The sequence below is a fragment of the Mauremys mutica genome, chromosome 17 (assembly GCF_020497125.1).
Source record: "Mauremys mutica isolate MM-2020 ecotype Southern chromosome 17, ASM2049712v1, whole genome shotgun sequence".
Taxonomy (NCBI): Eukaryota; Metazoa; Chordata; order Testudines; family Geoemydidae; genus Mauremys; species Mauremys mutica.
The window spans coordinates 24,519,756-24,533,606 of NC_059088.1; the positions used below are offsets into that span (position 1 = coordinate 24,519,756).

A 13,851-nucleotide genomic window follows, 5' to 3' on the forward strand; every position below is an offset into this window, starting at 1 on the left:
CCTACACAACACTCCCCGCCCCAGTGTTGGGAATGGAATCCCGGAGTCCTGTCTCCCAGCCCCCTAGTTCTAACTGCTAGACCCCGCTCTCTTCCCAGAGCCAGACATAGAATGTCCTGTTTCTCAGCCCCCGGTTTAAATCACTAGACCATGTTCCCCCCAGGGCCAGGAACTTGCATCCTCCTGCTGTGAGCATCCTGTAGCTAGTTCCCTATGTCTGTGTTTAAACAATAGATTGGGGGGGGGGCACTTTGGATTGTCTCTAAACAGGTGCACCTGTCTCAAGTAACCTGCCATTCCCATTCAGGCGGGCTTACGGCCTTGTCTCTCCTCCCTTCCGTTGCAGTTCCAGAAGAAGGCTGAGTGGCTGCAGGCTCCGGGCCCATGCGAGCGGCGATACGCATGCCGTGTGCACGGCATGCGCCCTCAGTCTGTGGCTTTGCAAAATATGTATCCCTCTTCAGCTTGATTCTCCCCTCAGGGACAAGTCCAGTGACTCCCGTGTGCGTTCTCCTGCCTTATGCCAGTTTGAGGTGCGAATCGGGTCCTGCGAGACCACTGTGGAATTGCTCCAGCCCTCCCCTAGCTCGCACACGTACATTTCACTTGCCCCGCAGCCAGCGGGTGCAGCACAAGGGCCAGAATCTGATCTCACTCCGGTTTCACACCGGCATAGCCCCATCAATTGCAGCAGAGCTGCTCCTTTTTGAGACTGGGGAAAGCGAGTGGAGAATCCAGCCCTGTGTCTCTGTAGTGAGGCAATTGATTGCCGAGTCTGGCGTCCCCTCGCCTGCTGTTAATGAGTCTTCTGTTCTGTTCCTCGCCCTCCTGTTCTTCCTTTTCAGTTCTTCGAGCCTCCTTCAATTGCCGCCTTGCCGAGAGCGCGCAGAAGCCGATGCTTATTGGTGTCTCTGCAGACACAGGACTGGTGTTACCTCCGTACTGCAGGGGGCCTTTTGATCAGTTAATTTGCCTGGAGTCTTCCAGAGATCTGCCTTATGGAGCTGATTTTCCAAGATCCTCAATGCCCCCAGCGGCTGTTGAGTTCAGCTGCATTTGTCGGTGCTCAGCCTCTCTGAAGAGCAAGCCCCAGGCCTCTTCTCTATCTCCCTGTTCAGAGGCTGCTCGACCCTTCCTGGTAGGGCCAGGTGAAGGTGACCCCAACCCATAAATGTTACAGTGGAGTTAGAGGTGAACCGGAGCTGCAGAATTCAGATCCAAATCCGGACTCCCCCCAGGGTTGGGTTTCAGCCCGTTCTGGAGTTGAACTGAACTTCCCCGCAGCCTGGAGGTGTTTGACTCCAGGCCCCAGCTCCATCCCGCTGCCCCCGGTGCTGTCACTTACACCAGCGCAGTGTGCGTGTCACACACTGCCGTTCTGAGCCCGGGGCATTTCACACCTGCTCTGCGTGGTATAAACGACAGCCGCTGGTGCAGAGACTCAGGCCCCTGGTGTATGGGAGGTAACGACTGCTGCTAGGCAGGGCAGTGTCTGGAGAGCCTGGGGCCCCTTTGGAACTGGGAAGCCAGAGTCCCATGCACCCAGCTGTTTCCCCAGAGTTGCATTCCACTGTAACTCCTGGTAGGTCAGTAGATACTTATTGGGCATGATACGTGGTCAGTGGCCCTCTGTACTTGGCTCCTAACACAGCACATGCATGATGAACATTGTCCAAGCTCACCCTTCCCCACTGCTGGCCATCCGCTTTCATTAAGGTAACAAGGCCCTCAGGCAGGACTGTGCTTATCATGATAAACCTTAGCTCCCCTCCCTCCTAAGCTCCATCCTGAGCAGGATCATTACATCTCTTCCCTGTAGGCCCTCTTCTAGCGCTCCCTTCACTCCCAGACTCTCAGCCTTTATATTGTTGAACAGGCTTAATCAGGCCCCGCCTGGTCTGGCTGAAAGGGTGAGTCAGTAGAGTAGCTCTGCACCTCCATACAAGGTTCCTATTTAATGCCCTAAACCAGATAGAACAGATCCTTTGATTCACCTCCCATGATCCAAAAGGGCCCATTGTTTCTTGATATGGCAGCTTTGGGGGGATTGGTGAACAGGGATGTCAAATATATGTCCATCAGCACCAGGATGGGACCGTACATTTTTTATTTGATCTGAGCTGCTTTTAAGGCCTATCTTTCCCTGCATGTTATTTTTTATAATGTTCTTTGCACAGTCCTCGTTTAGAGACAGCCTCAGATCTCACACACCCCGGTCCCTATTGGATTAGGAGACTGGGCCAGATTCTGATCCCTGGGGCAAACCCAGAGTCACTCTCTGCATTGGATTTACACCAGTATAGGAGAGATCAGAGCCTGGCCCGTAGCTGCTACTGCGCTCTCCCAAATCCAGAGCCTTTCTGTAACATCCTGGAAATGCCGGGAGCTGAGCTTTGTTCTGCTGTGTTGCCCCCAGCAAGGGGAAGTGACCGCATCTCTGTGACTGCTCAGCCAGCTGGAAGGTTAGCAGATTCCTGAGATAATGCTGACTAAGAGGGCATGGGCTCTGCCCTCGCTCAGTTCCCAGAGTTCTGGGTCACACTGTAGCCTGCGGGCTCAGGGGAGAACATGTGGGCTGCCACACAGAGGGGTAAATGCTATTCCAGGGCATTTGCTTCAGTGTATGGACTCCGGTGTAAAACCAAACACACATCAGGGCTGGTGTGAGGAATCCCAGGCGCTAGAGCCCGTTGTTTATCCACCCAGAACAGGTAGCAGCAGGGCAAGCTTCACACCTGCACTGTCCCAGAGAGACTAGTTGTTTGCAGGGTTGCTGTAGCCATGTGGGTCCCAGGGAGAATAGATCAGTTTCCATCTTCAGTGTCTGAGTGCAGACCCCCTTGTGCACTGGCAAACAGGGGGGTTAACTCTCTGCCTAGGTCCTTATAATGTCCCTTATCAGCGTACAATTGCAAATGGTCTTTATCTCCATTCGGCACATGGGGAAACCGAGGCGCAGAGCGAGCTCAAGTGACTTGCCCAGGGTCACAGTGAGGCTGTAGCACAGCTAGGCATCAAAGCCAGGCCTCCTGAGCCCCAGCCCAGTGCCCTATGACTGAACCAATTGGTTTAGTAGAGAGGGCTGGATTCCAGGGTTATTGTGGTCCCTGGACTGGGATATAAACTTAGGACTTCATCCTCCCTTCAGTCCACAGTGGATTCCTCAACTCATGTCTGTGAGTGGTTGATAATAAGAGCAAGGGGGTGAATCAGAGCATGACCAGAGCACACTGCACTGTGACTGTTCTCTGCTGCCGAGGGCCCGTAGGGAGCAGAGCGTAAGTTAGAGCAGCCCTGAGGCCACTCTGATTTATACTGGAGGCTGGGCAGAATAAAGGACTAAATGTCTTCTTCCCCCTCCTCCCCCCCCCCGCCTGGGTGGGGTGACTGAGGCTCAGGCCCCATGTGTCATTTACACCACCCCAGAATTTGCCCCACAGACGTCCCCATGTGAGTCAGTGCTGCAGGCAGCCTCTGGTCGAACCCGCTCTGCTTGGACGCTGGGTAACCCATCTGTGGGGGAGCTGCGTCCCGAGAACCCCCGGATGGTGACTGTCATGGCACATGGACGTCGGTTCTGTGCCCCCATCCCACTCAGCTTCACAAATAGCACCACCAGCCTCCCTCCACCATCTGCTTCCCAGCCGCAGCTTCTGCCCCATGGTTGGGGAGGGGACAGGATGTTCCCAAGTGCTGTGTAGATTCCGCCCCCATCTGCACGGCTGCAGATCAACCGGCTCCCTCTGTTTGGTGTCTGTGACAGTGTGAGCGCTTCTCTACATGGCTCCACCCTGTTATATCCTTGGGGCAGCCGGTGTAGGAAGCAATCACTTGAGGCCAGAGAGCATACAGCTAACCAAAACCTCCATTTTATTTACAGAAACAGAGAGCTCACTCAGCCGGTTGAAACCGGCTGAGCTATCCCTTAATAGTCTAACTCAGTTGCCATAGTAACAAAACCCATGACAACCAAATACACAACACACCCCGTGCAGGGAGGAAGAGAAAACTGACTGCAGTGAGACACCCGGAGCAGGAGTGACTCCTCTGAGGTCAATCACAGGGAGAGAACCCAGGAGTCCTGGCTCCCGCTCCCCTGCTCTAACCCCCCAGATAACACTCCCTCCTAGACATGGGTCCCAGGAGTCCCCTTACTCTGCCCACTAGAACCCAACCTGCAAAGAAACCCCCCTTGCTATGTCTGTGTGCTGTGAAAAGTGTCCTAGGGCACAACTCATTACACTGTGGCCTGCTCTGACTTCGGGACAGACCTCACCAGCCTGCTGCCTGCATCTGTGCAGAAAGTACCTGCCACTCCATTCGCTGCTCATCCCTTTGGCTTTGTAGTGTGGGTTAAATAATAATAACCCCTCGCTCTTATCAGCAGCGGGTCTCAAAGCACTTTCCAAAGGAGGTATCATTATCCTCATTTTACAGATGGGGAAACTGAGGCACACAGCAGCACTGGGAATAGAATCCAGGTCTCCTGAGTCCCCTGTCCAGTTCTCTATCCAGATCAGTGCCAGAGCCCCGCTATTGTCTGTTCATTACTTAGAAATCTGATGACCCCCCCCCACCCTTTCCCCCCCCCCCCCCTGTTGTAATAGCTGGGCCTGAGTAACTTGCCCAGATCACCCAGGGCGTCTGTGGCAAAGCCAGGAACTGAATCCAGCTCCTTTGAGATTTTCCTCCAACGGCCAAGGGTCATAGTGAAAGCATCCAACTATTTTCTTTTATAACATACAAATGTTTATTGCCCCTCCAAAAATAACATTTTTTCACAATCATTTTTATTAATGTGCAAGTAGAATATTTTAACCGGAAAAAAAAATTCCAGATGTAAACATTTGCTCCAATAAGTTAAATATTTACGCTATTCACAAATATACAACAGTTCACATTTTATTTTGGGAGAATTTGTATTCCAGCTGCTGGAGACCATAATGTCTTCCACTCACCCTGGGACAGGTGGCATTTAAAATGACCCTGCCTTACATAGCGAAAGCCCTATCAGCAGCTCCATGTTTCTAATATTCTAGGTTGAGAATTTGGCTTTGGAAAAAAAAAATCAATAATAGTTTACACTTTGCAACTAATGAAGCCTCACACCACACAAACTGTGAGGTAGGCATTATTATCCCCATCTTACAGATGAAGAAACTGAGGCACGGGGCGGGACATGATTTGCCCAAAGTCGCACAGCGAATCAGGGGCAGAGCCAGGAATTGAACCCCGGAGTCCTGAGCCTTACTTCTGTCACTAGCCTTCACTGCATGCAATGACAAATGCCACCGTTGTTGCTTACAGGGTGCAATGAAAGGGCCAGATTTCCTCCATCAGTTACACTGAAATAAATTCAGAGTCACTCCACTGACTAATGAATGACGTGGATTTACACTGGTGTAGCTGATGAGTCACGCAATGCGTTAGATTCTGCTCTGAGTTACAGCAAGTGTAAATCCAGAGTGACTCTGGATTTAAAGTCCGTGGATTCAGACCAGCATAACCGAGATCAGAACCTGACCCGATTACTTTTAGCAGGAAAAGTAATTTGGAAACCCAGCAGAAAAGCCAGTGCAGCCCAGTGCAACCTAATCAAACTCCAGTAAGCCCCATTATTTCATCACCACAATTGTAATCTTCTCTACTACCCGAGGGTTTAGAGCCCAGTTTTCAAATATGGGCCCCTTAAAAGTATGTAAACTTTGTGCTTCAGGCTTTTAGGTTGCTGCAGACAGTCGTGCCTTTGGTTAAGGGGGCCCAATGCTTGAACCTCAAGCAAAGGTTTTACAGGCATCCCCTCACTGTGGTATCTGATTCTCGATGGGAGTTCAGGCTGAATTCAGGCTCAGGTCCCATATACTGACCGTATCATCCAAATATGGGATCTGGGTGACAGCTTCTCTGCTGCCTTGTGTTCCAAATTTGGTGCACTTCCACAGAGCAGTGTAAATTTCCTCCAGCAGGGATTTTGGCCCTCTGGAGTCAAAGTGCCCGTAAAATGCTGCCATTCGGGGTTGCTAGTGTTACACGCCCACTCTGCACAGGCGTCAGGGGAGACCTGGGCACCCAATGTCCACTTGACAAACCCGGTTCACTGTAAACATCACTCGTTCCCCCACCCCATGAAATGCACCCACCTCTGGGGCAGAGCGCAGCAGCTCTTTAACAGCCACATGGTCACAATTTTAAGGAAGGGGCAGGTGGAGAATCGTTCCTCCAGTGGAAACGGCCAGCGGGCACAGGTAGGGAGGCGTAATGTAATTACCACCCCGATTATATCGCAGACCCCAGCCAGAGCTCCCACCAGAGAAGGCCGGCGGCACACACACAGAACTGCTTCCCCCGGCTCTCACCAAGGACCCTCGCTAAGGGGCTCATCCGGTGCCACACTCGATGCCAGGCCGACGAACCAGCGACACCCAAGCCACTGCCACGTGGTTCCAGCTACGTTAGGTTGTCCCCAGGATCTGAGCTCTCTTCGCGGGACCCCTCCTCACTTATTCTGTCCTCCTCCTCCCAAAGACGGCCGACATGGTGCGGACGATGCCGCGGATGCCCACGGCCTTCTTGCCGGAGCTCCTGGAGTCCCGCACCAGGTCAAGGAGCTCATGGAAGACGACCAGGGCACCGTGGTACGTCTCGGCAGCCGAGATCTCAAAGAAGCCCGAGTTCATGGAGAGGGCCAGGAGTCGCCCTTCCTCGCTGGAGACGGCCCGCCGGTGCTGCAGGTCCCGCTTGTTGCCCACCAGGATGACGGGCACTTTCTCGGAACCGCTCCGTCGCTTCAGCTGCCGGATGCGCTGGAGCTGCTGGCGGGCCAGGTGGAAACTGGAGCGGTCGCAGATGCTGTAGACCACGACGAAGCCGTCCGCCCAGCGCAGCTGCTTCTCACTCACCCAGCCCTGGAGCTCGGCGGCCTGGAGAGGAGGCAGCGGGGGCAGGTTAGAGAGAGCGGGACAAAAAACCAGGAATTAGCTGAGGCGAAGAGGCCATCACGTCGCCACAGTGATCAGATCAACCCACCCCCTCTCTTACCTCAGCCCAGCTGGGGAGAAGGGGGGAGGGGGAGTCAGGAAAGGATTTTCCCTCCAGGTGCCGCATGGCACAACTGCCCAGCTAGGAGGGGACAGGCCTGGCCATTACTGGGGACGAGCTGAAGCAGCCATCTTTGTTGTGGGCACGTGGAGACACTGGTGAGTGCCTGACATTGGTTGCTGCAGCTGTAGTGCCAGGGCATTGGAGAGGGTCAGTTCTGTCAGCAATGCTCTCGCCCTCCCCCCTTGGTCTTTATTCAGCCTCCCTCCCCCAAAAAGTAATTCCATTATTAAAGGAATTGGGTGCCATTTCTCAGCCGCAGGGGGAAGCCAAGGGGGCCATGTTTGTTGAGGGCAGAAGGGTTTCCTAAAGGCTCTGCAGAACCAAAGCAAGTTTGTCCTTGCCCATGTGCCCTTCTAAGGGGAGACAGGGGCTGGGGATGAGCTGCCTTGGCTCCATCGGCTGGGAGGACACCGGTCCCGTTAGGAGCCGGCCTGAGTCCCAACAAACTCATTCCATCCATTCGGTCCCCAAAGCCCATTTGGTTTGGGTGGGTTGGAAGCTGCGGGCTGTGATTTCTCACCTGGGGGCAGCTGGAGTCCCAGATGCTGAAGCAAACGTCTCTGCCTCCGACCATCACGTTGTGCGTGTAAACGGATTCTGGAGCCGCACGGGGAGGGGGAAAAAAGGAGGGAGCCGTTAAGAGAGTGTGGAAGGAAGGAAGGAAGAAGGAAAGAAAAAGGATCATAACCCAAAGCTACTCACCAATATCTCCGTATTCACCAATAAACCTCCGGGTGAGGAATCGGACTGTCAGAGCTGGAACAAAAGAGACCCGGCGTTACTCAGGCTGGCACCAGGCTGAGCCCAGATCGCCCGGCAGGGCTGCAAGCCATTCCTGGTCCTCCCAGCGCGTCCCCTCACCCCTGCGCGGTCCCAGTGGGATCAGGGTGGTGGGCGAAGCCGGAGTGAGAACTCAGAACAGCTGTCCACACGCACGGGGTACGGCGCGGCTTGTTCCCGGCCGTGGGAGGACGGGAGGGTGGGGAGGCTGCGGGGGGTAGAGGGAAGGGGGCAGTGGGGGGATGGAGGGAAGGGGAGGGAAGGGGGCAGGGATCGGACGGGAGGGTGGGGGAAGGGGGCAGGGGGAGGGAAGGGGGCAGGGATCGGACGGGAGGGTGGGAGGCTGTGGGGGGTGGAGGGAAGGGGGCAGGGATCGGACGGGAGGGTGGGAGGCTGTGGGGGGTGGAGGGAAGGGGGCAGGGATCGGACGGGAGGGTGGGAGGCTGTGGGGGGTGGAGGGAAGGGGGCAGGGATCGGACGGGAGGGTGGGGAGGCTGCGGGGGGTGGAGGGAAGAGGGCAGTGGGGGGATGGAGGGAAGGGGAGGGAAGGGGGCAGGGATCGGACGGGAGGGTGGGGAGGCTGCGGGGGGTGGAGGGAAGAGGGCAGTGGGGGGATGGAGGGAAGGGGAGGGAAGGGGGCAGGGATCGGACGGGAGGGTGGAGGGAAGGGGACAGGGATCGGACGGGAGGGTGGGGAGCTGTGGGGGGGTGGAGGGAAGGGGGCAGGGATCGGACGGGAGGGTGGGGGGCTGTGGGGGGGTGGAGGGAAGGGGGCAGGGATCGGACGGGAGGGTGGAGGGAAGGGATCGGACGGGAGGGTGGAGAGGCTGCGGGGGGTAGAGGGAAGAGGGCAGTGGGGGGTGGAGGGAAGGGGGCAGTGGGAGGGAAGGGGGCAGGGATCGGAGGGGAGGGTGGGGAGGCTGTGGGGGGTGGAGGGAAGGGGGCAGGGATCGGACGGGAGGGTGGGGAGGCTGCGGGGGGTAGAGGGAAGGGGGCAGTGGGGGGATGGAGGGAAGGGGAGGGAAGGGGGCAGCGATCGGACGGGAGGGTGGGGGGTGGAGGGAAGGGGGCAGTGGGAGGGAAGGGGGCAGGGATCGGACGGGAGGGTGGGGGGAAGGGGGCAGTGGGAGGGAAGGGGGCAGGGATCGGACGGGACGGGGGGGGCTGTGGGGTGCCCAACACTCACCGGATTTCCCCACTTTCTCCGCTCCCAGCACCAGGATATTGGCTTCCACTTTGGGCTGGCTCCCTTCGGACATCCTGCCGGGCAGCTGGGGCGCGGGGCGGAGCTGAACGACCATTTGTAAACCCGGGGCGCGGGGCAGGATCAGGGCCGGCGGGGCGGGCGCTGCTGCTCTGCGCTCTGAGCCGGGACAGCGCCGGAGCCGGGTTTATAGGGGGGAGGCGGAGCCGGGGTTTGAGTGACGGACTGCTCGTGCTCACCCCCCCAACCTCTGGCGCGCGCGCGCACACACACACACACACACACACACACAAAACCCAGCACGCACACAGACACACAATCCAGGGTGCACACACACATGCACACTTTATTTTCACAGGGAGACACGCGAATACAGATTTACAACACACACCCGGCTCTGGAGGCACGCATACATACACTCATTTTCACAGATTCACAACACACACACAGCCCAGGGCATCCTTACACACAGAGGCACACAAATACACAGACTCGCATTCACACAGAGCTATTCGCTCACACAACTATTGAGTTTTCTCAGACACGCAGCTGCCCCAGGTATAACCCTCCACACACCTCCCCCCACATTAGTTCACCCAGAGTTACACACAACACAGTTCCACACAGACACACACACTGGTAGGCTCACACATACAGAGATGTAGTCACACGTACACATACAGGTACACTGCTATTCACACAGACACAAAATTACACAAATTGTTCCTCACACACCTGTACACATGCACAAGCAGTTGGCAAACCCACAGAGCTCACACACTATCCTATCACACCCTCTCCCTTGCACACACACTGAAACACAGAGACACGCTCACACACACATGCACACTTTCCCTTGCATGCACACACTCACTCTTTCCTTTGCATGCCTACTCATACACACACCCACTTTCCCTGGCACACTGACACTTAAACACATACCGACGCTCTCACACAGGTACCTGCTTTCCCTTTTACATGAACTCTTTCCCTTGGGTGTGTGCACACTGACAATCTCTTGCACACACCCGCACACAGTCACACACACAGACGCTCATGCGCACACACACACAAAATCTCATGCTCACACACATGCACACGCAGAGAATCTCACACCTGCTCACAGAATCTTGTGTGCACAAACACGCACACAATCTCTGTCAGGCACAGTTTCACACACCGACTCTCTCTCTCTCTCTCTCTCTCTCACACACACACACACACACACACACACACACACTGAGCTGAATGGAAACTCCTTTCGCTCTCCGCCTTCGCTCAGGACTCCCTGCTTCCCATCGGGAACGGTTCCTCCCAGCTCAGCCTGCCCAGGAAGCCATGTCATGCCTGGGCCTGCAAGAGTTCTTTTCACACCCTGTGCTCCCCTGGCTGAAGACGGGGTGAAGGCCTGTAAGGATGTAGCAGGTTGGGCAACTGCCTTTTCCCAGCCAGAAGCCCCAGCGCCTTCAGCTCTGCTGCACAGCCAGGGGCACTCAGCTCCTCAAAGGTATTTAGGTGCCTAACTCCCATTGGAGTCAGATCTGAGCCAAAAACCAAGGGCCAATCCCCTGACTGAAGTCTGGGGATACTCCACAGCTGAACCCCATGTGTCAATTGCATACCAGTAGCAGGCACCACAATAAGAGGCATAGTCTAGGGCGGGGGTTCTCAACCTGGGGGTCGGGACCCCTCAAGGGGTCGTGAGGTTACTACATGGGGGGTCGTGAGATGTCAGCCTCCACCCCAAATCCTGCTTTGCCTCCAGCATTTATAACGGTGTTAAATATATTAAAGTATTTTTAATTTATAGGGGGAGGGGTCGCACTCAGAGGCTTGCTATGTGAAAGGGGTCACCTGTAAAAAAGTTTGAGAACCACTGGTCTAGGGGGATTAGGAATGGCTAGAGCCTGTCTCAGACAGTGCCCAGGAGACCTGGGACATAGGGGGGAAACTGAGGCACGGTGGGGCAGTGATTTGCCCATGGTCCTCCAGCAGGTTGGTGGCAGAGCTAGGGACAGAAGCCAGGTCTCTGACTCCCAATGGCCCTGCTTCAGAGGCAGGTGCAAATAAGTTTCTAGGGGACAATGATGGAATTAACTGCCCATTGGGGAATTTTCTTCCTCATTCCACCACCCATCTCTGAACCCCCTGCTGGGTGGGTTAGACGACAGCTGGACAGACAGATGCCCTGCTGCTGAGTGAGGTGGGGATAGATCAGAGGCATTGGAAGAGCCTCTGATCTATGGGGTGTGGGGGAATAGAGAGCCGGGGTGCAGATGGAGAGAGAAGCGAGTCTTTACTACACAACAGTTTTCCTGGCCTTTTTTCTTTCATTTAGAAGCCTTGGCAAGCTGGGCTCCACAGCAGACACTGAGCGCCTGGTAAAGGCAGGAATGCTGCTGCCATCTCGGGGCCAGGAAATAAACGAGCTTAAAGTGATTTCTAGCCAATTAGTATTAGCCGGGCTGCTCTGACTGATGCTGTGCGCCGCATGGCCCCCAGGGAGCGGAGAAGAGTCACCACGCAGTGCGCTCTGGCCAGCACCCCGAGCCTTCCCCTAAGCCGGGAGCTGGGGAGGCCTTTGCAGGGGAGGGGAGCCCTCGGGGAGCCATTCTCAGCCACTTGAAGACCCCGTGACCCTGCCGGAGCGGCACAAAGGGGCCAGAGTGGGACTGAGAATCAGGCCCAGGCCTTTGGGATAACACAATGGAGGCGAGATGTGTGCTGGGACGGGGAGTCAGGACTCCTGGGTTCTTCTATGCCTATTCCGGGAGGAAACTGTGGGCTAGTGTGAGCCAGGGCTCCTGGGTTTTATTCCCCGCTCTGCCATTGATTTGTGGCATGGCCCTGCCCCAGTTTCCCCACTTTGAAAATAAGGATAAAGATCCTGACCTGCCTCCTAGGGGAGGCTGCGAGGCTCATGTTTATAAAGGCCGGTCTCAGTGCTGGGGATGAGACCACCAGCCCCTGCAGCTGTTTCTCACACGCCTGCCAAATACCTAGCCCCAGACAAGTGCATGTGAGCTGGGGAGCTGGGAGCAGGTGCTGGGGGGGATGGGGGGGAGGATGGTGTCGCGAGCAGTTCAAGCTTTGCCGAAATTTGGGTTGGCGTCTCCCGTCCTTTGCCTTCTCGTGCCTTCCACGCCGCTCGGCATGTGATGCTCAGCTTGGGCAAGTGCTGCCCTTTGTGTCGCCCGCGCTCTCTGCTGCGTGTGCTAATTAGGTCTGGGGGTGGGGAGCTGCTTCTGACTGGTGACAAATGCTCGGTGCCTCTGGTGCCTGTGTGCCCGGCTCCTGGTCGGTGTGTGCAGGGCACATGTGCTGTGCAGAGAGCGACAGCGCTGTGTGTAAGTGTGTGCATGTGTCTGCGTACGTGGCTTTGTGTGGATGGGGCTCAGTGTGTGTGTGGTTGCACATTTGGCTCGGTGTGTGTGTATCTGGCTCGCTGCACGTGTGTCTGTCTGTGTTTGGATGGGTCTGTGTGCGTTCATGTGTTTGTAAAGTTGTGTTAGAATGTGTGTGAACGAGTATGTTTGTGTGTGTGTGTAGGTGTTTGTGAGTGTATGCACAGGTTGTGTTAGAGTGTATGGGAGACTGTGTGTTTGTGTGTAGGCGTTTGAGTGTATGCACAGGTTGTGTTAGAGTGTATGGAAGACTGTGTGTTAACAGTTAGTGTGTGTGTAGGTGTTTGTGAGTGTATGCACAGGTTGGGTTAGAGTGTGTGGGAGACTATGTTAGTGTGTCTATGTGGTTAGGTGCGTGTGTAGTCTATATGTGTTTGTGTAGATCTTTGTGCATGACTGTGGTTGTGTGTGTGTTTGTGGCTGAGTGTGTGGATGGCCTATGTGAATGGCTCCGCGGGTCTGAAGTGGGGCGGGGGATGATAGGTGTGTCTAAGGCTGTAGCAAAATTTGTACAGTATATGAGAAATAGTCCGGGATCACGGATTACAGCCACAAGGGGGCAGGGTTAAGCTTATTGTGCAGCCTTAACTTTGGCATTTACTTTTTCCATTCTTCTCTTTACAACCTTAACAGCCTGTCTCCACTCCCTCTCCGGGGGACCTCCCATGGCATGTTACCCCTTGTGCTCAACTATCTGCCCCAGCCTGAATTTAGCTCAGACACGCGGATTTCTTTCCACAGACCCGAAGAAGAGCTCTGTGTAGCGCAAAAGCTTGTCTCTTCCACCAACAGAAGTTGAATATAAGGACATAAGAGTGGCTCTACTGGGTCAGACCAAGGGTCCATCCAGCCCAGTGTCCTGTCTTCCGACAGTGGCCAGTGCCAGGTGCCCCAGAGGGAGTGAACAGCACAGGTGATCATCAAGTGACCCATCCCCCGTCGCTCATTCCCAGCTTCTGGCAAACAGAGGCTAGGGGCACCATTCCTGCCCATCCTGGCTAATAGCCATTGATGCACCGATCCTCCAGGAATGTATCTAGCTCTTTTTTGAACCCTGTTATAGTCTTGGCCTTCACAACATCCTCTGGCAAGGAGTTCCACAGGTTGGTCCAATACAAGATATTACCTCACCCACCTTGTCTCTCTAATATCCCGGGACCAGCATAGTTACATCACTTGGGGTGACCTGATAGCAAGTGTGAAAAATTGGGACACTTTTTTCCCCGGGAAGGGGTATAGTTGCCTATATGAGAAAAAGCCCCTAATATCAGGATGGTCCCAGTAAAATCAGGACATCTGGTCACCCTAACAACACTGCAAACATCCTTTCGGCATCATTTTCATGTGGAACCCTACAGCGGG

At 55.2% G+C, this 13,851-nt stretch overlaps 2 protein-coding genes across 3 annotated transcripts; one reads left to right on the forward strand and one right to left on the reverse strand.

Annotated features, from left to right (window-relative positions):
* Positions 1–4,726: 4,726 nt before the first annotated feature.
* LOC123352171 (ras-related and estrogen-regulated growth inhibitor-like protein) lies at positions 4,727–9,345 on the reverse strand. Of its 2 annotated transcripts, none has more exons than XM_044991959.1 (4): positions 9,068–9,345; positions 7,804–7,857; positions 7,622–7,698; positions 4,727–6,905 (listed from the first exon to the last, which is right to left on the reverse strand). In XM_044991959.1, the coding sequence occupies exons 1-4, from the start codon at positions 9,180–9,182 to the stop codon at positions 6,501–6,503; spliced, it is 651 nt and encodes a 216-aa protein (XP_044847894.1). In that variant the 5' UTR covers positions 9,183–9,345; the 3' UTR covers positions 4,727–6,500. The 2 variants fall into 2 exon arrangements, with proteins under 2 accessions (XP_044847894.1, XP_044847893.1); XM_044991958.1 differs by having other exon boundaries at positions 4,727–6,920; positions 9,068–9,342.
* On the forward strand, positions 9,261–13,376 carry LOC123352170. The gene is made up of 2 exons (XM_044991957.1): positions 9,261–10,592; positions 13,123–13,376. The coding sequence occupies exons 1-2, from the start codon at positions 9,829–9,831 to the stop codon at positions 13,286–13,288; spliced, it is 930 nt and encodes a 309-aa protein (XP_044847892.1). The 5' UTR covers positions 9,261–9,828; the 3' UTR covers positions 13,289–13,376.
* Positions 13,377–13,851: the final 475 nt, after the last annotated feature.